The 24,280-nt window shown below is 38.9% G+C and overlaps 1 protein-coding gene across 3 annotated transcripts in view; it reads left to right on the top strand.

The window, feature by feature from the left end:
- The window catches only part of osbpl7 (oxysterol binding protein-like 7), an 80,808-nt gene that overhangs the window by 9,683 nt on the left and 46,845 nt on the right, over positions 1–24,280 (top strand). For 2 of the 3 annotated variants that reach the window (XM_039739342.1, XM_039739343.1), the window contains exon 2: positions 23,880–24,106. In XM_039739342.1, the coding sequence (XP_039595276.1) occupies positions 24,017–24,106 (90 nt within the window). In that variant the 5' untranslated portion in view covers positions 23,880–24,016. Of the gene's footprint in view, positions 1–12,500; positions 12,537–23,879; positions 24,107–24,280 lie in introns of those variants that run through there. The other variant, XM_039739344.1, reaches the window with a different exon arrangement.

The raw sequence follows: 24,280 nt of genomic DNA, 5'->3' as shown, positions 1-24,280 counted from the left end.
TCAGTGGCTGCAGGTTTTTGATCCAACCCAATTGCTTCATGAGAAATCACTGATTGCTAATGAAATACTTATTGCCCAAGCACTTGTTGCTCATTTTTCTGCTTCATTTTAGTTGTCCCACTTGTTAACATTTTGAACCCTTAATTGCTTATTTTAGTCATATACAGCTGTATTCAATGTTTAGCAATAAGATGCAAATGACAAAAGGAACCAGCAGTTCTGCATCTAGCTTGTCTCCATTTCTACCTGCGTGTATTCATCATTCAGTATTTGGTTTAATTAAGTACTCGGCAGGAAAGCGAAGAACTGAAAATTACTCATCCATTTTAGGCTTCAGATCACTTGGTTAATTTATGTATCATTAGAAAAAAAATCTATGATTTAAGAATGATCTGTCATGGTAGAATTAAAACACCAGTAAGCCATGCAATTAAATAAGATCTGTTATTGCTGGATTGGCTTCTAATTAAGCAACTGGGTTGCAACAAAAACCTGCAGTCACTGCCACTCTCCAGGATCGGAGTTGGCCATCTCCACAGTATACTGTAGTCTTAAAGATTATTCTGAAAATACAAGCAAGCCAGTTTAATCATATCAGATGAAAATTAATGATGATGGTTTTTAGTATGAGTATGGACCCTGTCAACATTTGTTTCTTGTCCTAAACATATTTACTTGACTGTACTAGGAATTTGACTCTGGTTTTGGTTACTTCACAATAATAAGTTACGTAATCAACATACATACAACAGTTAATCACACACCTCAGATAAAAAAAAAAACATAAGGCAGAGAATCTTATATATAAACATCTACGTGTGGAAGTGTGTGTATCTGCCAGGCCCGGAAGTGAGAGGTGGGGTCGGACTAAGGGCTCCACCACCAAGGATACGCAAGCGAGGCCAGCACGTCGGCAAAACGAAACATCCGAAGAGAGAGTCATTTGCTTGTCAGCTATTACAGAAGCATGGCGAGCACATCGGCAAAAAGGTGTCCCTTTTACTTTTCCTCTCGCCGCTAATACACAAGCGAGGCGAGCATGTCGGCAAAAAGAAACATCCGAAGAAAGACAGTCGGTTAGCTGCTATTACACAAACGATGCATGCACATCAGCAAAACAAAACCTTCTAGGAGAGAGATGCCCAGAGTAGTTCCTTTCAATTACCTGACATCTGAACATTTCAATTTTTTTATTCTGATGATTTCAATAGTTTCTACAAACCCGGGCTTTTTATAGCACAGGTTTGCACAGCTAGTGTAAATATGTAAATATACATACAAAGTGCAGAGTGTGCTGAAAAAAATGTTGAATGAATTGTCACTCCAGAGCATTTATTTTTGGTGATTGCATGGAATATCAGTAGGTTCATAGTGAAATGGCTTGTAAATCACAAATACTTACTATGTAAATCTGGTGCTGTCATTTTTCTGTTTCCTCTGGAAGTATCCTTCTGTGAGTTTCTGCTAATTCATTTCCTTATGTACATTTAGCTTGTGCTTTTATTCAAATTGACTTTCAAATCACAAATGCATAGCGTAGTTTCCTTGTTTCTACCCAGCAGGTACTAAGCAGGTGAATCAGTGGCAACTCAGCTACTCAGTTATTCAATCATTGATTTGTTGCAGCTCAACCCACCAGTTACAGAATAAGATGGAAGATTGTGTTAACGTCATTTTTAGGTAGTTCTCCCTTCCAATATGTTGTGAAGGTAGCTACAGGAAAATGAATTGAATTACCCAGCCTGCTCTGTAAAGGATTTAATGTAGCAGTTGTTTATTGTTGGTAAATGAGTTGTGGTCATGTTTCATTTGTTCCTTTAGTTTAAAAAATACTGCAAGCAAATTATTGTGATGATTTGAATGGCAAATGTGTGTTGCTTTCTGTAATATCCCTTCAGTCACACAAAGATCGATAAATGAAACCTGGGATTAGTGCACTCTTTGGAGATGTTTCCCTTCAGTACATCAGTGCAGCATAAAGGGGACTCTGATGTATGTTGTAAGTGAAATAATGACAGATGAAATAATATACTTATCAACCATTTGATTCTCCTAGACTGAGGAATGAAAAAGAAAAACAATTACATGAACAATCATATAGAGATATATTTTAAAACTGTGCAGATAAAAACTGTCTACTTGGCATGCATTTAATTACAAAAACATTTTTTGTCAAAATTATTATATTTGGATTATCAAATAAGGTATTGTTACCATTTTAGGTAGAATTTTAAGTCCTATAATATCCTACTGTTCATTCTATGTGCAGTTTTTACTTGTATACGATATATTGGGAAAGTATTGTAATCGTCCAAAGATTCGATGTCGAGATTAAGATGAATCTCAATATTTTAGACCTCCCTGACTTTATAAGTATAGGCAAAGTATTGGAGTCCTCCAGAAATTCCATTTTGAGATTTTGATGAATCTCGACTTTTTAGATTCCCCAAGAGTCCAAAAATACCAATGATGTCGATGTGTCCGTCCGTCTGTCTGTGTGTAAACATGATAACTTAAGTAGACTTTCACTTAGGCCGACCAAATTTTGCATGCAAGTATAAGGTACAAAACGTAGATTTCTATCGTCTTTTGGGCTATTTCCACTAACTGAAAGTGGTACTTTACCTTTTATTCATGCAGATGCAGAGTCCGATTTATTTAATTTTACTTTTATAATAATTATTCAATATATTATTAATTTGATTTGTTGTTGATGGTTCTTTAATGTAGATAATATAAAAGTATAATCACTGTCTTATGGTTTACTCCTCAAACATTCAGTATTTGGTTTAATTAAGTACTCAGAAGGAAAGCGAAGAACTGAAAATTACTCATCCATTTTAGGCTTCAGATCACTTGGTTAATTCATGTATCATTAGAAAAAAAATCTATGATTTAAGAATGATCTGTCATGGTAGAATTAAAACACCAATAAGCCATGCAATTAAATAAGATCTGTTATTGCTGAGGATTGGCTTCTAATTAAGCAACTGGGTTGCAACAAAAACCTGCAGCCACTGCCACTCTCCAGGATCGGAGTTGGCCATCTCCACAGTATACTGTAGTCTTAAAGATTATTCTGAAAATACAAGCAAGCCAGTTTAATCATATCAGATGAAAATTAATGATGATGGTTTTTAGTATGAGTATGGACCCTGTCAACATTTGTATCTTGTCCTAAACATATTTACTTGACTGTACTAGGAATTTGACTCTGGTTTTGGTTACTTCACAATAATAAGTTACGTAATTAACATACATACAACAGTTAATCACACACCTCAGATAAAAAAAAGACATAAGGCAGAGAATTTTGATGAATCTCGACTTTTTAGATTCCCCAAGAGTCCAAAAATACCATTTTTGGAATGATGTCGATGTGTCCGTCCGTCCGTCTGTCTGTGTGTAAACATGATAACTTAAGTAGGCTTTCATTTAGGCCAACCAAACTTTGCATGCAAGTATAAGGTACAAAACGTAGATTTCTATCGTCTTTTGGGCTATTTCCACTAACTGAAAGTGGTACTTTACCTTTTATTCATGCAGAGGAAGAGTCCGATTTTGTTAATTTTACTTTTATAATAATTGTTCAAAATATTATTAATTTGATTTGATTTGTTGTTGATGGTTCTTTAATGTAGATAATATAAAAGTATAATCACTGTCTTATGGTTTACTCCTCAAACATCCATCCCCATATCTGAGTATATGAGAAAGTCGAGGGGACACCACTCCCGATTTCTTTTCTTTTTTTATATCTTCATTTCACCTTCCTGAACGATTTTTTCTTGGTGTGTCACTTTTCTTGTCCCCACAGTTAGTAAACAAGCATGCTGGTTGCTATTTGGTTTACCACTTTGTGTATGAGTGTTTATGTGTGTTGTCTGAATTAGTTCTTCTATTCACAGACGATACAATATATACATTTAATGAAAATGATACATTATACATGCACCTTGCATGTTACTGAGTTTTTCTTTGTGTGGGATAATCTGAATAACTTACAATACGAGGAGATGACACTACTGGCAAGTCAAATAAGCCTAGTGGCTAATGCACCGGACTCTATAGCATGCTATAACATGACTGCTAGTTCAGCCTCCATTTTTTCTCCTCTGTAAATCTGAAAACGTTACTTGAACTGCTAATGCTCACAAATCTAAATCATAAGAGCATAGTTATTTTGAGCGTTGAAATGTGGCACTATGTTATCAGAGCATCCGAGAACCATCCATCCATCCATTTTCTAACCCGCTGAATGAATACAGGGTCACGGGGTCTGCTGGAGCCAATCCCAGCCAACACAGGGCACAAGGCAGGAACCAATCCTGGGCAGGGTGCCAACCCACCGCAGGACACACACAAACACATCCACACACCAAGCACACACTAGGGCCAATTTAGAATCGCCAATCCACCTAACCTGCATGTCTTTGGATTGTGGGAGGAAACCAGGAAACCCACGAGGGAGAGAACATGCAAACTCCACGGGTCCGGGAAGGAACCCAGGTCTCCTAACTGTGAGGCAGCATACCCACTGCCACCTGCCGTTATCCGAGAACCAGACATTGGGTATTCAAGGAATGAAAATAGATTTGATTAGATGCTATTGTACTGCTACATTTAAAATCATCTAGGGTGGAACCAAAATGAGGTGTAGGGTCAGCCAGGTGACATGATCCACCTTTTTAGGACTTTCAAGTGCTATATATATATATAATATTTGGGTTTAGGAAAGTAGAAATGGTAAACTGTGGTGTTACTGTTTTGGCATTAGAGTTCTTGGTGGGACCAGCTGTACAGTCCTTGCCTAGACCAGCAGTCAAAGAATATGCCAGTGAAAGTAATCTGCAGTTGCTGGCCTGGAAGGTGTCTCGTAATGTTAAAGTACTTCATCTCTAGGAGGTGTCTCTATATCATCCATCTATTCTTGATGTTCTTTCCTTTCTCCTTTCATTACCGTCTTATTTTTAGTAGGCTGTGAAAGAGGCTATCCACAGGTTGGAAGCTGTAAGTTTCCGTTGTCTGACCTCCTTCCTGTCACTCAACAGTTGCCTGCATCAGGCATTCACAGTCAAGACCAAGGTTACATTATACTGGCCCTTCGGCTTGGGTGTCAGTGTTAATTTGCTCTCTTGTGTCACTAACAAAAGAGCCGCTCTTGAGACTAAGCAGTTATGTTTCACGGTAGTTATCAGTGAATCAGGGTCTCGGCACTGAGCTGATGACAGTTTTACCAGCAGACATTTGCAAGTCTAAGTTTTTTTTTTCCTCCAAGAACATTGTCATCTGAGTGACTTGATAAGTTTTCACTGCATTGCTGTATCAGGTTTGTGCAATTGATTGACTTTTTAAGTTTATTTATTTATATTGTTTTTGTATTGACAAGTTTAATTTTTTTTCACAGGCGGCACAGTGGCGCAGTGGGTAGCACTGCTGCCTCGCAGTTAGGAGACCCGGGTTCGCTTCCCGGGTCCTCCCTGCATGGAGTTTGCATGTTCTCCCCGTGTCTGCGTGGGTTTCCTCCCACAATCCAAAGACATGCAGGTTAGGTGGATTGGCGATTCTAAATTGGCCCGTGGGTGTGTTTGTGTGTGTGTACTGCGGTGGGTTGGCACCCTGCCCAGGATTGGTTCCTGCCTTGTGCCCTGTGTTGGCTGGGATTGGCTCCAGCAGACCCCCGTGACCCTGTATTCGCATTCAGCGGGTTAGACAATGGATGGATGGATGGATGGAATTTTTTTTCACTATTTTTGCCACTTATTAAAAATAATTTCAGTTACTTCCGATTTTCCTCATGAATACTGCTCCAAAAAGCTTTTTTCTTAATAGTTCGTTGTTATTTTGATAGTGCTATAGTTATTGCAAAGGCTCTAAATGAACCTGAAATGTTATGGCATTCAAGCACATAACAACACATGATGGAGAGAGAATGTGTTCTATTCCATGGTTGGCCGAGAAGTGGAGAGGGAATTGCTAGCGTCCCTCAGTACAGCAGCTTGACTTGATTGGGCTTGCCCAGCCTAATGCTGAGCCTCGACCTTCTGAGTTGCAATGGAAAATGGTTTCTTTCCCCAGGCCGCAGCTAAGTTTTAATTTAACCCTTAGCAGCTTTTTTGGTGCATTCTTTCAGACCACCTTCTCAGTTCTTGTGTAATCTTAGCTGAGGATCTAGTTCTTTACATCACTAAAAGCTTACGTCAGTTCAGTCAGGGAGCAGCTTCTATAACTACATTTTGTCACATATTCACCAGCATGTCTCCTGGGGCCTTTTCTTTCACAACTTCAAGTGTCAGCTTGAGTGACCATTGGGAATTTTTTTTTTCCTTCCAATTTATATTACTTTTTTTATGCCTTGTGATTTACAAAAAGGTCAGTAAACATATCAATTATTTCAGCCGTTAAAAACTACAAATTTATTAAACAAGAGAAAACGCAATTTAAAGTATTATAGTTAACAGAAAAATTAGTACTGCGTCAGAGGCATAGTTTCTGAAGATTTGATTAAGTCAGTGCAGCTGCAAGATTTTAAAGAAGGGAGCAAAGGTGTAGAAATCAAGATTCTTTAATAAAGAGCCGCGCCTTTAAAAAGCACTGAATGTCGCCAGAGCAGATTAGCAATATGCAATTTGAATGGTCAAGGAAAGCTTGCTGCCTAGCCTGGGAGTGGTTGGCATGCATTTTTTTAGCACATCTGTTGAGAGGAGGGACATTTGGTGTTTCTCAACCTCACACACACCACTCGGTTAAACAAACTAAAAGTCAACTCATACCATATGAACATAAGCGTCAGTCAGTCAGTCATTTTCCAACCCGCTATATCTTAACACAGGGTCATGGGGGTCTGCTGGAGCCAATCCCAGCCAACACAGGGCGCAAGGCAGGAAGCAAACCCCGGGCAAGGCGCCAGCCCATTGCAGGGCACACACACCAAGCACACACTAGGGACAATTTTCGGATCGCCAATGCACCTCACCTGCATGTCTTTGGACTGTGGGAGGAAAGCCACGCAGACACGGGGAGAACCCGGGAAGCGAACCCTTGGTCTCCTAACTGCGAGGTAGCAGCGCTACCCACTGTGCCACCCTGAACATAAAAGTGAAAGTTCCAAAAGAAAAATAACTGAAAAGAAAATTGAGCAATTCTAGCATACACAATCAGTATTACTCCCTGAAAGAAGGAAAGCACACAAAATAGTTCCCCATCTAGCTGTTAATATTAGTTAAACACAGTCATTTGTTTAAAACTGTCTCAATAACTAACAATTTTTGTATAACGGGAATACCAAAGTTGACACTTATCTTAAAAGATTTTAATTTTAGTCTCAAATTACACAGAAGTAAAAGCAGCTCATCAGGCCATAACCCCGACCCTTTTTAAATGTTATACCATTAATGAACTGTTTTAGCAGAACGCAAGCTGGAGTTCTGCTCTGTCGTTGCCCTTTGTGCACCGTAGAAACTGTTAAACACGATGCAGTCCATGTTATACACCCCATGGCTCTGATCTTCTTCCCATACATAAATTGCAGTTCCCTTTCTAATCCCGTGCTATCTATGTTTCACTTAGGGGAGCTGCACCTTTCTCATGTAATGTATTAGTTCAAACATGTTTTAGCTGCAGGTTGATAACATCTGTTCTTTACAATAATAATGTGCGGATAAAGCAGAAATGTAAGTACTGTCAGATCAGTCTGTGCTTATTGAGCAGTGCTTACACAATTTCTTTCCGCTTCCATTCATTTCCAAATAGGTAACTTTTTCATGTGTGTGCTTCTCTAACTGTACAGCTTGAGAGTAGTAGCCTGCATTTTGCAGCAAATCTGATGAGAGGAGAGAGATTTGACAGATAGCTCAAAGTAGAATAGAGACTTGTGTGGAGTCACTGAGAAATGAAGCCATTAAATAAAATGTTGGTCAAAAACTGAAATGTTGGTGGATTTGCAAGCCAGTGCATTAAAGTGACAGATATTATTCTGAGATTTTAAAGGTGTCAGTGAGTCGTATGTTCAGGCAACTAGATGAAATAAAATTGATTCAGGAGTCATGCTTTCTGTGTGTGCTCTTAAGAGGCACTTTTTAAGCCTGTTTCAATTCCTGGAGCTTTTACTCTGTTCACATACTATAAACTATTTTATTGTGTGCCTCCCGCATTTCTCATTTTGAAAAAGTGCAAAGTCACTGTTCTTCTTTTTACTAGGTAGATTACGAAGCATATAAAAACAAACATTTTGCACTTTGTAGTAGCAGTAACAGTAGGTTGAATGGATTCAGTATTGTCACATGACTACTACAGCGAAATTCTTATTTGCACATGCTGATCAAAATGCAGATATACAAAGTACAGTAAAATGTCATATGAAAGTGGTGTAAAAAATGTGGGTCTTTAATCTCAGTTGGAACATTAGGACCCTGAATGATTCATTGGGCAGAGGGAGAATAATAAGAATAGCTAAATGAGAATTTGATAATGAGGCCTTTGGATAAGAAGAATGTTGGCATCAGAGTGGAGTTCTTTTATAACGCAGACTTGAAGAGGCTTTTAAGACGTGTAGAAAGCCAATGAAGTTGTGCCAACTAAAGGATTATGTGCTTGCAGCTTTTAGTTGAAATCAAACGTCAAGCAGCAGCATTTTGAACATGCTGTGGACTTTTAGTACTTTGCGAAAAGGTCTATTAAAAAAAAATGAAAGTAGTGAAAGTAAGGGGCGTGGGCAGCACGGTGGCGCAAGGGTAGCGCTGCTGCCTCGCAGTTAGGAGACCCGGGTTCGCTTCCCGGGTCCTCCCTGCGTGGAGTTTGCATGTTCTCACCGTGTCTGCGTGGGTTTCCTTCCACAGTCCAAAGACTTTCAGGTTAGGTAGACTGGCGATTCTAAATTGTCCCTAGTGTGTGCTGGGTGGGTGTGTTTGTGTGTGTCCTGCCTTGTGCCCTGTGTTGGCTGGGATTGGCTCCAGCAGACCCCCGTGACCCTGTGTTCGGATTCAGCGGGTTGGAAGATGGATGGATGGAAAGTAAGGGGCAATGAATATGTCTTAAAGTGCTTCTGTCATGGTGCAACATGAAATCTTCCTTGGTTTCTGGACTATACTACTTGTTGATATCATCTACTTTTTAAAAAAGGAAGTAGGTTACCTCTATTAGTACTTTGAATTGAACTTCCAAGTTTATTTTTTTTGGCATTTCCCCCTTTGTTTGCAGATGATACCAAGAGTTTGCAGATGATACCAAGAAGTTTGCAGATGATACCAAGATAGGTGGATTAGCAGATAATTTGGAATCCGTTATATCATTACAGAAGGACTTGGATAGCATACAGGCTTGGGCAGATTTGTGGCAGATGAAATTTAATGTCAGTAAATGTAAAGTATTACACATAGGAAGTAAAAATATTAGGTTTGAATACACAATGGGCGGTCGGAAAATCGAGAGTACACCTTATGAGAAGGATTTAGGAGTCATAGTGGACTCAAAGCTATTAACTTCCAAACAGTGTTCAGAAGCCATTAAGAAGGCTAACAGAATGTTAGGTTATATAACGCCTTGATCTGTGGAGTACAAGTCACAGGAGGTTCTGCTCAACCTTTATAATGCACTGGTGAGGCCTCATCTTGAGTACTGTGTGCAGTTTTGGTCTCCAGGCTACAAAAAGGACATAGCAGCACTAGAAAAGGTCCAGAGAAGAGCGACTAGGCTGATTCCAGGTCTACAGGGGTTGAATTATGAGGAAAGATTAAAAGAGCTGAGCCTTTACAGTTTAAGCAAAAGAAGATTAAGAGGTGACATGATTGAATTGTTTAAAATTATGAAGGGAATTAGTACAGTGGATCAAGACTTGTATTTTAAAATGAGCTCATCAAGAACACGGGGACACAGTTGGAAACTTGTTAAGGGTAAATTTCGCACAAACATTAGGAAGTTTTTCTTTACACAAAAAACGATAGACACTTGGAATAAGCTACCAAGTAGTGTGGTAGACAGTAAGACGTTAGGGACTTTCAAAACTCGACTTGATGTTTTCTTGGAGGAAACAAGTGGATAGGACTGGCGAGCTTTGTTGGGCTGAATGGCCTGTTCTCGTCTAGATTGTTCTAATTCTAAAAATTATTCTTATTGTGTTCTGCCTCTTTAGTTGGACCTCGTTTTTTTTATTTCCCCGTTGGCTTCTGCTTGGCCAGCTGATTTGTATTCTTTTTTTCACTGCTTTTTCATTTAACATTCTTTAAATTGATTCTAATCCACCTTACAAGGAAAAAATCAACTTATTCTATTCCGAATTTACAAGTCCAAGAAGCAGTTGTTACACAAATTCAAATAAACTTGAGAAGTATTCTTCATTGGTAAAGATAACAGGTGTACACACAAAAGAATTTTAAACATTTTGTTAACTTCAGCAGCCGAGTTGGGCTGCTATCTTGGAGCTGAGATTCAAAGCTATGAGTGCTGACAGGCACCTTTCCATGGCTATTCAAAAATGGGTTTGGAATTTGCAGGATACAGGATTCGGATCAAGCAACTGAAATGTAGTATAATTGTACCTGGCACCATTTTCAGAGCCAAGGATAGGCCACTTCCCCCATTTTGTTGAGGTGGCTGTCGAGTTTTACCACAAATTAATTTGTTCAGGCGACATTGGCTCAGTAACACACATGCATCACAATTAAAGATATTCTTGACCACCATGAAAGATAATTTGTAAGTATAACTATAAAGTTTAGGTGAGAGACATTTATTCGGCCCACACCTGTACAGTAATTAGTATTATTCAATTATTCTTGTCAAGAATTACTTTCTCCCTTCATTTGTCAAATAGATCAGTTCTTGAATTACTAAATTAGTTCTTGAAGATGCATGATATTTTGAATGCCACAAAGTTAAAATATCTAAATGCAGATCAACTTAGCACATGACATTACACCAAAACAGTGAACATGTAATCTTAATAAATAAGAATTCAGCTTACTTCAAAAATTCAAAGATTTGATCTCCACAACCTGGAACCTGGTTAAGCAGAATGTTTTAAGATTGTGTGACTTAGTCATTTTTTTTTTTTTTACTAAAAAAGAAAGAAACTTGACACTGGTAACCAACCATGAATATTTCAGAAATCAGTGTCTAAAAGTTTTCCATATATTTATAAAAAAAAAATAAAAATCACCACATATAGTACATTCAGAAGTAAATTTTAGGGTAACAATTTTTTAAATGCACTTTGGATAAGGCCTTTTAAAGTGTTTCTAAATATAGACTTTAAGTACTATGCACTTACAGAACTTTGGCACAAGTAATAATTGTAGATAAATAACCATGGGCGGCATGGTGTCTCAATGGTAGCGCTGCTGCCTCGCATTAATGAGACCCGGGTTCGCTTCCCGGGGCCTCCCTGCGTGGAGTTTGCATGTTCTCCCCGTGTCTGCGTGGGTTTCCTCCCACAGTCCAAAGACATGCAGGTTAGGTGCATTGGCGATCCTAAATTGTCTCTAGTGTGTGGTGTGTGTGTGCCCTGTGTTGGATATAGCAGGTTGGACAATGACTGACTGACTAAATAACCATATATTTTTGTTCTTGTTCTAAAAACCACTCTCCCTTCTTATTATGATACAGAAATGTTACACCTCAGATACAGCAGTCACAGTTGACCCCTCTTCAAGGGTGTGGCTATCCAAAACCACAGGAGTCCCAGCTGCCATTGAGAGAGAGTTAGAACAGTTGCTAACATTATTAATTGAAAACCTGAATATGGTAAGAGGCAGTTTTAATTTGTGTCATATATATATATATATATATGTCTTCATATATAGCAAATGAATCCTGCTCTGGTTTCTGGACCACATTCCTTTTTGATAGCATCTCCTTTAAAAAAATGAAGAATGTTACCCCTGTTAGTACTTGGAATTGAACAGCTGAAGGATGAAGAAATCTTGTCAAAAAGACACATTATGCATGACCGGATGGAACTTTGAGTTTGTCTAGAGCAGGGGTGGGCAAAGTCGTTCCTGGAGTTTTGTTCCAACCCAGTTGCTTAATAAGATGCACATATTGCTCAAGTAACACTTCTACTTCATTTTAGTTGTCTCACTCATTAAGTTTTTGAACCCTTATTGCCAATTTTAGTCTTAAAACAGCTGTAGTCTTGGTTTTTAATTGTTCTTTATTAGCAATAAGATGCAAATGACAAAAGAAACCAGCAGTTCAACATTTGGCTTGTTACCATTTACACCTGTGTGTATTTATTGTGCAGTATTGGGTTTAATTAAATACTTGGAAGGATAGTGAAGAGAAAAAAGTGAAGGACTGAGAATTACTCATCCAATTTTAGACTCCAAATCATTTGGATCATATCCTTAGAAAGGGGAAGAAAATCTAGGATATGAGAATGACCTGACATTGTATAGTTAAAGTAGTAACAAGCCATGAAATTAAATTATTGGCAACAATTGTTTTCTAATTAAGCAATTAGGTTGGAACAAAAACCTGTAGCCACTGCGGCCCTCCAGGACTGACTTTGCCCACCCCTGGTCTAGAGGTTTGTCATGACTGTAAGTACTGCATTCAATTGATTGGCTTTCTTGTCTCCTAGAATATTTTTTTTTATCATTGCTGCAAACATTCATAAGGTGTTCCACATCAGAATCATCTCGCCTAACATTGTGGCAAATTGATGGATTCAATTTAGATTTTAGCTGCTTAGCCCATTTAACCAGGCCATGGAGTAAATGGTGACAATAGAATGGATCATGCTGCCATTCAAGTATAATTTGATGTCTGTGTCCTGTTAAACCCGTCAGTTTTACTGTAGAAGTTGTTTGTATTTGACATAACTTCAGAAGAAGAAGCTAGAAATATTCTGTCCGGCTTTTTTAACTTAAAATGCAGTAGGCTGACACTGCGTCTAGTCTGCCAGAAGTTGAGTGGAGTGTATCTAAGTCGCACAAGAGCGCCCAAGCTGAAACTAGATGAAGTTTGATGACCATTTACACAAATAATTTTGCCTTCACAAAATACTGTATTACCCAGGATGACCACTTTTCAAAATGTTATCTGACACCTGAAGTGTTAGATGAACCTTGAAGATTTCAACTAAATACTCTTCAGGGAAATGTGAATGAATATATTTTGAGGACCAAAAGTCTGTCAAAAAGATCTCTTTTTAAGTGTTGCCCTTATTTCATGGACCTGTGTGTTCAAACTAAAACATTCAGTGCACAGTATATGTTATGTACTATGCATAACATTTATTTTGTATCATTTATTTGTTCTTTGAAATCAGTAAACAGCAGTTGGACCAATTTATACTGGTTTGACTGTTGACTCTAACTTAGGAAAATGTGAGCATGCCCAGTGGTGAATTTGGCTTTTAAGTAGATTTGATTCATTCCTTGTGAAAATTCAGATTAGAAGAATGAGGAATAAAAAATAAATACATGAATGAAGAAACAAAACAAAAACAAATCCCTGTCATTTCTGACACTGTAAAGATGTCCAGATGCATTTGGCAGTACAGTACATTAAACTAACTTCTACTAATTTTGTTTCAGCTTTTTAATCATTGTGTGACTAATGTATTTTATTTAATTAATAGTGTAAATTACTTGCTTATTATTCTGTCGTTTGTAGTTCTGGTGATGGATGGGCACAATTAGTAACTGTCAATATATCTTCAAAACGGCACTGTCTAGTACATGAAATACAGAAATAGTTAAACAGGAAAGTTAATTATTCAAGTGGTTTACTTACAAGCATAATTAACCTACTTTATTAAGAGTTCAGAAGCTGGGAACACCTGCAGCCACTGACGCTGCTCAAGACAAAACGTTGTCCTTCTTGAGCAATCCACTTCATTGTTAACAACAGGTTCATGGGGAGGGTGCCTTTGCGACATAAGCAGCCATTATTGGGTAGCAAATAAGATGGTTACATAAGGAGCTTAGTAGTAGTAGTATTAGGTGTTTCAGTGGTTGAAAGAGCGACCTTTACTGCAGCCACTGTGTATCCAGTCTCTCATTCAAAGAGCTAAGGCAAGAAAGACTGTGTGTTTCTTTGATTTTGCCTTTCTATCTACAACATTCCAAGTTCTAAAGTTACTTAAAAGACTGCTGAACCTAAGATTTGGACTTGACTTTGTGATTAGTATGAAATTCACACCAATCCTTGTCTGTCTTTGGGTGGAGTGGCAGAGGATTATGGAGGCTTTATTTTTAGCCTCCTCCATTCCTTGTGAGTGTAATTATGGTAAGTATAGTTTGTAGAATGTAGTGTTGCAGCCTTTGGGTGGATAGATTTAAAATCTTTATTTTTAACAAATGAATTAAAAATAGGTGTTTAATTTGAATAAATGAAATGACAAGATGAGGTGTCACCCAGGTTGCAATTATCCTTTATGTTTTTTATTTATTTTTTTTAGTTTGTAAGAGGGCAAAAAAAAAAAAGCTATCTTTTAGCAAATTTTAGCATCTAATTGTCAGGTTGAAAAAAGATCTTCTTGTAAGCTGGTTTACTGTAACTTTTTAAATGACATGAAAAAAGTGTTAAATGTGGTATAGTGTTTACAGAAATATCTGATGAAAGTAGTGCCTCTAATTATATTTTACAAAATTTTCAACTGGTTTACTGTTGCCACAGTAGTGCAAACCTGACCAAGGAAAAATATGATGTGAGGCAGTCTGTGACGGCTACTCTTTTAACCTGAATTGTGGAAATGTGGGCAAATTTAATTAATCATCCTTTATGTAGCACATATCATAGCCAGCATCATAGTACAATAAAAAGAGTTTTAAAGGTTTCTCTATAATAGTGATTCTACAAATGAAGTACTCTAAATGCCTCACTATTACTAAATCTACAGTATATATGATTTGGATTGTGGGTAATGCATACCTGTGTGATGTATAATTTGTGTTTTAAAGTTTAGTAGACTGTGTAGAACGCCATTTAAAGCAGGAATTCTCAGACTTGGGCCTGGTAAAATAAAGGACTGTAGTTTTTCGTGCTAATAAAAGTCTTAATTGGTATAATCTCTATCTTCACCTCAGTGGTATTTTGCTTCATCTTGTGATTGATCTTCATCTTCAGTCACTGTGTCAATACAAATACAGTGGTGTGAAAAACTATTTGCCCCCTTCCTGATTTCTTATTCTTTTGCATGTTTGTCACACAAAATGTTTCTGATCATCAAACACATTTAACCATTAGTCAAATACAACACAAGTAAACACAAAATGCAGTTTTTAAATGATTGTTTTTATTATTTAGGGAGAACAAAAAATCCAAACCTACATGTCCCTGTGTGAAAAAGTAATTGCCCCCTGAACCTAATAACTGGTTGTGCCACCCTTAGCAGCAGTAACTGCAATCAAGCGTTTGCGATAACTTGCAATGAGTCTTTTACAGCGCTCTGGAGGAATTTTGGCCCACTCATCTTTGCAGAATTGTTGTAATTCAGCTTTATTTGAGGGTTTTCTAGCATGAACCGCCTTTTTAAGGTCATGCCATAGCATCTCATTTGGATTCAGGTCAGGACTTTGACTAGGCCACTGCAAAGTCTTCATTTTGTTTTTCTTCAGCCATTCAGAGGTGGATTTGCTGGTGTGTTTTGGGTCATTGTCCTGTTGCAGCACCCAAGATCGCTTCAGCTTGAGTTGACGAACAGATGGCCGGACATTCTCCTTCAGGATTTTTTGGTAGACAGTAGAATTCATGGTTCCATCTATCACAGCAAGCCTTCCAGATCCTGAAGCAGCAAAACAACCCCAGACCATCACACTACCACCACCATATTTTACTGTTGGTATGATGTTCTTTTTCTGAAATGCTGTGTTCCTTTTACGCCAGATGTAACAGGACATTTGCCTTCCAAAAAGTTCAACTTTTGTCTCATCAGTCCACAAGGTATTTTCCCAAAAGTCTTGGCAATCATTGAGATGTTTCTTAGCAAAATTGAGACGAGCCCTAATGTTCTTTTGCTTAACAGTGGTTTGCGTCTTGGAAATCTGCCATGCAGGCCGTTTTTGCCCAGTCTCTTTCTTATGGTGGAGTCGTGAACACTGACCTTAATTGAGGCAAGTGAGGCCTGCAGTTCTTTAGACGTTGTCCTGGGGTCTTTGTGACCTCTCGGATGAGTCGCCTCTGCGCCTTGGGGTAATTTTGGTTGGCCGGCCACTCCTGGGAAGGTTCACCACTGTTCCATGTTTTTGCCATTTGTGGATAATGGCTCTCACTGTGGTTCGCTGGCGTCCAAAAGCTTTAGAAATGGCTTTATAACCTTTACCAGACTGATAGATCTCAATTACTTCTGTTCTCATTTGTTCCTGAATTTCTTTGGATCTTGGCATGATGTCTAGCTTTTGAGGTGCTTTTGGTCTACTTCTCTGTGTCAGGCAGCTCCTATTTAAGTGATTTCTTGATTGAAACAGGTGTGGCAGTAATCAGGCCTGGAGGTGGCTACGGAAATTGAACTCAGGTGTGATACACCACAGTTAGGTGATTTTTGAACAAGGGGGCAATTACTTTTTCACCCAGGGCCATGTAGGTTTGGAGTTTATGTCTCCCTAAATAATAAAAACCATCATTTAAAAACTGCATTTTGTGTTTACTTGTGTTATATTTGACTAATGGTTAAATGTGTTTGATGATCAGAAACATTTTGTGTGACAAACATGCAAAAGAATAAGAAATCAGGAAGGGGGCAAATAGTTTTTCACACCACTGTATGTTTGTAGGGCATTTCTAATTTTGGTTAGTAGTAAATGTACAGTATGTGATTGATTGATATTGCACTATTATCGCTTATACTAAGTTTTTTGGCATTTCATGTAGTAACATTATTTACAGGTTTAAATTTACTCGCATGTAGGACATCATCCATTGTTCACTCGTAAGTATGTGAAACACACCTCGACTTTGCTCTTAAATTCACTCAAAAAGTTGGAACAAAGTGTTAAATGCTGATAAAAACAAAACAGATGTTGGGACAGTTTGTAAAATGCTAATAAAAACAACAAGATGTGAATATTTAAATCCTCTCTGATCAATATTAAGTTGAAAACAGTATAATGACATGGAATTTCATTTTCTTAACTGTAGCCTTTTTGGTTTTTAGTAAATACACACCAATTCCCAAGTTGATGATTGCTATAAGTTTTAAAAGAGTTGATGGTACATGGGCAATATAAAATTATGAACCTTGTGGGATGTTCAAGAAATGTTCTGAAGAGGTCTCATTATCATCGCTCCTTTTGTATAAAAGGAGCATCCACAAAAGGCTGAGGATTTTATGATGAAGATCTGGTCAAGGTTCATCACTTTATGAAAAAGTGTATTATTAAATAATTCATCAGTTTAAGAACAGTCAGTCATTATCCAACCCACTATATCCTAACACAGGGTCACGGGGGTTTGCTGGAGCCAATCCCAGCCAACACAGAGCACAAGGCAGGAACAAATCCCGGGCAGGGCGCCAACCCACCACAGGACACACACACACCAAACACAATTTAGCATCGCCAGTGCACCTAACCTGCATGTCTGGACTGTGAGAGGAACCCAGAGGAAACCTACACAGACACGGGGAGAACGTGCAAAATCCCATGCAGGGAGGACCCGGCAAGTGAACCCAGGTCTCCTAACTGCGAGGCAGCAGCGCTACCCACTGCGCCACCGTGCCGCCCTAGTTTAAGAACAACATTTCTCAAATTACAATTGCTAAGAATTTAGGTCATTCATCTCTTAATATGCATAATATTTTTAACAGGTACAGGATACCCATAGAAATCTCTGTTCATAGGGCCAATGTCAAAAACCAATACCAAAATCTTCTGTCCTTTCGACAGCTTCTTCGTTCGGCTGCTCCCGTTAGGGGTGGCCACAGCACAAACCAGTGTGTTTCTTTGTGCCGGTCCCAAGCCCAGATAAATGGGGAGGGTTACGTCAGGAAGGGCATCAGGTGTAAAATTTTGCCAAATCAATATACGGACAACATTTCAACAACATTGCATTAAAACTGAAATGTTTCTGTGACCAGTATAATCACATGTGCAGAGAAACATTTTGGGAAACTATTAAGAATAAGCACAGTGTGTCACTGCATTCAGGAATGCAAGTTAAAACTGTCATTTTTCTGTTTTCAATTTAATACAGGTCAAAGAGGATTTAAAATCACTGCTTTCTGTATTTAGTAGCTTTTTATAAAATGTCCTGACTTTTTTGTATGGCTGTTTCTGTTCAATTATCTTGCACTATAACTTGAACTGTACATTTCTGAATTCACTATACAGTATAACATTCTTTATTATGAAGACTGAAAGGCAAAGCTGTAGAATTAGAAATGGCCACTTACATAAAAACTTCTCTCCTTCTTTGAAACAAGCAGCTCGTCCAGAATGAATTACTTTCACAATCCTGGAAGACAGAAAAATGTAATTCATCACAAAACATTTTTCCCTGGGTCAGTTTTGTAATACCATTTTTATAAAAACACGTTGAATGCTTTAGTTGTTGCATATCATAAAAGCAAAAAACCTTGGCATGAAAAGGACTTTGTAATATCCCACAAATGTTCCAGTCAACAAAGTTTAGCGTGCTGTGTTCATTTTATGTGGTCCAGCATACTCTGCTCTGTATCACTGACTCAGCTTTTTGCTACATAATTACCAAGTGTAATTAGCACTTCACTCAATGATAGTTCACATCTAATTTGATCATTCTTATTTCTCCTCTGGTATGCTTTTATTGTAGCATGTTGTAGTCACCCTTGTTATATTCATTTAGGCATTGTCTTTAGCTGCTGTTTTTATTTTTTATTTTTTTATGGCTGCATTTATCCGGCGCATTCTGTGTGTTGACACAGGTAGGCCATTCATCTGTGCACCTGCAGTATGTAGCTGCCAACATAAAGTGAACTTCCTGCTGTTGTCATCTCCATGTTAGTTGAATCTGTCTGATTCGTAAGAGTTCAGGGCAGCTGACCATCTGAAAATGTCTTGGAGACTGGTCAAGCAAGGACGTTGAACATCAGTATTTTAAGTAATGATGAAAGAACATTTTGAAAGATTTGTGCAACAGCACCATTTTCAAAGAAGTGGAAAATGAGGCAATATTCCTAACTCATTTTAGCCCTTCAAGTGAATTTAGAATAAAGCCTGCACAGCTGATGTATTATATTTTTGCCACATTAAATGCATAACAGAAAAAAACAAATGACAAAGTATTTTATGTAGTTAATGAACATATTTACACTCTCTGAAATGAAGCTGATACAGAGAAGGATATCTACAAATTTCAGTTTGGAGAAACACTTTATGTTGCTAATAATGTGCCCGCATTGCTTAATAAACACCCTTTCACATCACCACATAATGTACCAGCCACTTTTATTATAAACGTGACTGTGATTTGTGGCAAGCGGCTGGGGTGGTACCCAGCCGGTATGCCCAGAAGGACTGAAGGAAGGATTACGCCTCCTCCAGACCACGAGGGTGCGACCGCCCTGGTGGCTTTGGGGACCATGGGAAAAGAGCATGGAAGCTCAACCCTATAGGGGCCCGTAGTCACCGCCAGGGTGCGCCCAGATGCCTGAAGAGCCCTGGTCCTCAGCACTTCCGCCATACCCGGGGGGAAGAAGACCAGGGACACCCCGAGTGCTTCCGGGTGCACAGCCAGCACTTCTGCCACACCAGGGAATGCTGGCAGAAGCTCATTGGGAAGGCACCTGGAGCACATCCGGGTAAGGATAAAAGGGGCCACCTCCCTCCATTTGAGAGCTGGATATGGGTGGAAGAAGGACGAAACCTGGAGGAAAGGAGAGGAGTGAAGTGGAGACGGTCAGAAGAGAGAAAGGCATTGTTGAGGGCCTGGACTGTGAGTGATTGGTACGGGAATACTGGGTTGTGTGTGTGCACTGTAAATATTCGAATGAATAAATGTGTGTTGGTGCTTGAACCATCGGTGCCCGCCTGTCTGTGTCCGGGCCAGCCTCCACAGATTGTATATGATCTCTGGAACAGCCTTACTGCAGTGCCAATGAGATGACAGTGCACTTACTGTATGTGTGAGTGATATTGTGAACTACTGAGCTGCTGATTCTCCTCACAAATCAATGATAATTAGTTTTTCTGTTTAAACAATTAAAAAAAAAAAAAAAAGCAAAATCATTAATAAATCATTTGAAATGGCAGTCTTCTGGTTTCAGTCCAAAGACTGACATGTTGTACCACTATTATAACATACAGTAATGACACAACTATTGATCTGTGTAACTATTTTCAGGACCTGTGTCAACCACTGCAACAATTTCATTTGCTGTAGTCTATTCTGAAAAAGATGGCATTAGATAATAGTCCAACATATTGTCATCCTGACTTCTGTAAGTTTTAAACTTATTTGGAGAATTGTCCACTCTTTATTTTTTATTATTTTTGTGTATTCTTTTTGTCTGGATTTTATGAAATCTTCAAATGCTGGGCCATTTGCTGTGGACGTTTCTGTGTAGTGTAGTGGCCACTGACACTAATCAATTCCTTAATGAACATCATGCTGTTTGAATATGAAGGGTCATTGGGGCTCCATTGTCTGAATTTTTCTTAAAAATGAAGAATAATTCTTAAAAATATCAAGCTTTATTTTGTTTAGGAATTTTAGGTATCTGATTTAGGCTAGAAAAGAAAGCAAACTTCCCACAGAGGGGACTCTAGTTTAGTATCGTTATAGAAAATAGATTTTGGCTTCTCCGTGGGTTCCTGCTGAGGAGTACAAAGAGTTATGTAGATAAGGTGACAAATATGTAATCATGAGACAGCTGTTGTAGAAGTCCAGAGGTGATGCTTACTTGCCCTTGTAGAAGCTCAGATTCTTCGGTAATTTTTGCTGACTTGTTCAGGCATCTAAAGATTTTGGCAGCTGGCATGTACTGCAGCTGAGCATTTGGCATGCAGAGCTAGATACATGCAGTGAACACAAATTGTTAGTATTAGGATTTTATCAAAATATTGGTCTTAAAGAAAAAGAAGAAATAGCAGAAGAGCACTGAAAGGAAACCCGAACTGCCACATTTGGCCTAACTATACAGGTTTATGACCCTTTCAGTAAGCTGGTGGTGCTCATCTTCTTGCTCACTATTTGAAAATACAATGTCACCAGTGCAAAATCACACACCCACTGCAGTTCTCTCTCTCTATCTCTCTTACAAGGATACCTACCTGGAAGTTGAACTATTGCCCAGTTCTCTTCTATCTACAACCATGCCTTCAGTACCATCCCGCCATCTCTGCTATGGGGAAAACTCAGATATGAGCAGATGGATGAGCCTATGGTGCCCTGAATAATGAACTATCTGCCAGGCAGACCACAGTTTCTAAGACTCAAGGACTGTGTCTTTGATACAGATGTGAGCAACATTGGAGCACCACATCGAACAGTCCTGTTTCCTTTTCTCTTCACTCTGTACACCTCCGACAACAAATATAACACCAGGTTATGTCACTTGCAGAAATGTGCATTGATAAAGGGGGCAAGACAGAGATTAAAAGTCAGGTGGAGAACTTTGTTTTTTTGGTGCAAAGATAAAGAGAATTATCCATCCATTTTCCAACCCGCTGAATCTGAACACAGGGTCACGGGGGTCTGCTGGAGCCAATCCCAGCTAACACAGGGCACAAGGCAGGAACATATCCCGGGCAGGGTGCCAACCCACCGCAGGACACACACAAACACCAAGCACACACTAGGGCCAATTTAGAATCGCCAATCCACCTAACTTGTATGTCTTTGGACCGTGGGAGGAAACTGGAGCACCCGGAGAAAACCCACACAGACACGGGGAGAACATACAAACTCCACACAGGAAGCGAACCCGGGTCTCCTAACTGCGAGGCAGCAGCGCTACCACTGTGCCGCCTAAAGAGAATTATCTGCATCTTAACATCAGCAAAACCAAGGAACTGCTTATTGAATTTCGCCTCACCAAAGAGCCTCTATGTCCAGTCACTATTCAGGGGGTGGAAGAAGATGGTGGTCCACTCCTACAAGTACTTGGGGGTCCACATTATTGAAAGGTTAGTCTGGTCTTGGAACACAGATGAACTAATTAGGATATGGCTTTAATGTGGGAAGTGACATTCTTCACATCTTCTATAACTCTGCGATAGCCAGTGCAGTTTTTTTACACTCTGGTGTTCTGGAGAGGCACACAGAATCAAAAAGCCAATTTTAAGGGCAGACTCAATTAAAAGGTGCACTCTGGAGCCCCAGAGGTCATGGCAAAGGAGATAGTTACAACAAACCTGAGTGCCGTTATGAACAATGCTGCACATCCTTTCTCTGACACACCAATGAGGACTTTCAGCAGAAGTGTGTCCAGTAACACTACTGGGGCTCATTAATATGCAATAACACTTCACGATGACTCTGACAACCAAGTCAGACGTTTTCTTTCTTTTTAATTTTCTTGATTTATAGTCATTCAGATGTGTATTCAGACCAAAGTATGTGTGTATATTTATTTCTTTACCTAATTATCTACCTATTTATTTATAGCACTACTGTAAAAGGACATAATTCAACCTGGAGAAAAATAAAGTTCTATCTTATCTCTCTAACCTTAGTATGTTAGTAAGCTTGTGGCCCCATCCTGGGGCTACGTCAAGGTCCTGAAATGCTGCCCTAGAATCTATTAACCTTTCCCTTTGAGCACCCTCTGGTTGTTCCTGGCCTCCCTGTGTTTCTCAGTTCACATATGTACTTAAGGAGTCAGGTACCCTTAAAGTCTATGAATCCCATTTGTTCAACATAATAAAACACAGACCTCCATCTTTCCTATGTGGGGAACCTGCCATCTGACGGTTATGGGAAAATTTTCCCCAAAACCTGTGGGACATTTCTTAAACTTAAGTGTAGGATAGGCTTATTTTACATTACTTCTGTAAGCCAGAAAGTCCGCCAGCAGAAGCTAACCTCATATTCTAACTTTTGTGGATTCCTCTGTTGCAGTATAGATCAGTATCTGGAGATCTACTTGCCAGTGTTCTTAAAGAAAAGTCACTAATCAATGCCATGTACTTCCTAAATGTGTTTATCAGAAGCAAGGAAACACTGTACATATATTTTTTTCTTTTTTTTTAATCTGTGCCAAACTAAAATTGTAGCATCTGTGTTTTATTTATATAAGCATCAAAATACCATCAGTAGCTGTAGGTGTATGGCTGTTTAACTTTGTTGGAATAAAGCCATGTTGAAAATGTCATCATTCACAAGTTTAGGAAATCTGAAAGTCACATGATTCTTTAGTATTTTTTTTCCAAGAATACTAAAGGAAAAGAATGAGTGCTCGCCACAGCAGGAGGTTATTAGGATCTAGGGGACTTTGGCATTGCAGATGCCATCTTTGGAGGAAAGACACCAAATGCTATTGTAAGCTGCCTCCAGAGCTCTGACAGATCTAAATTTCCCATAATTTACTTCACTTTTCCACTCATAGTTTGTCCTTTCTTGGTGGCAGAATAACTCTTATCTATCTGTAACTCCTACTTAATTGTTTGCAGGAGATAGACACAATAAAAAGCCATCTACTATCAGGAACTGGGTCACAATGTTCTCTTTTATTCTTGTACAGATTTCTTGTCCAGCCATGCATACAATAAATAAAAAGAGCCATGTTAGATAAGAAGGATTATGGCTTACTTTTGTGTGGGTAATATTATTGTCTGCCATTTATGATGGGACAGCCTATAGAAATGTGAAAATTTGCTACCTTTGTTATGTTTTTAAATTTCTGTACTAGTTTAACTATTGCAAAAAAAAAAAGAACTGACATCCATTTCAGCAATGACTTATTTTGAAATTTCTGCCTTCTTTGCTAGTTGTTCAGATGCCCATACATTTACTGTTTTTAGGAACCTGCTAGACCCTCCACAACAACAATGAGGAGATAGAAGCTGAGGTGCCACAAGGCAGCCATCCCCCCTCCAGGAGTCACCTTCACCCTGGAGTTCTGCAAGCACACTCTACGGGCATACCCAGACTTGACAACATGGAGAAGGCCCCAACAACTCGACAAAAGCCCTTGCCTCCCTCGCGCTCTAACAGCACTACCTCTGCAAAATACCTCAGCTCACGACAGGTGAACATCACTGCTGTCTGTCATGTATATTTTAATAGAGTATGCCTACCGGTTCTTGCTATATTTATTTAGTTATTGCTTTATTCTTATTTTTTCAAGTGCATGGTTATTATATTAAGCACTTTTGTAGCAATGGCCACTGTCAAAAGTGCTTTACATGATAAATTTTAATTC

Source organism: Polypterus senegalus, chromosome 17 (genome assembly GCF_016835505.1).
Source record: "Polypterus senegalus isolate Bchr_013 chromosome 17, ASM1683550v1, whole genome shotgun sequence".
In the NCBI taxonomy this organism is placed as follows: Eukaryota; Metazoa; Chordata; class Cladistia; order Polypteriformes; family Polypteridae; genus Polypterus; species Polypterus senegalus.
This window is presented reverse-complemented; position numbering and strand designations above follow the sequence as displayed.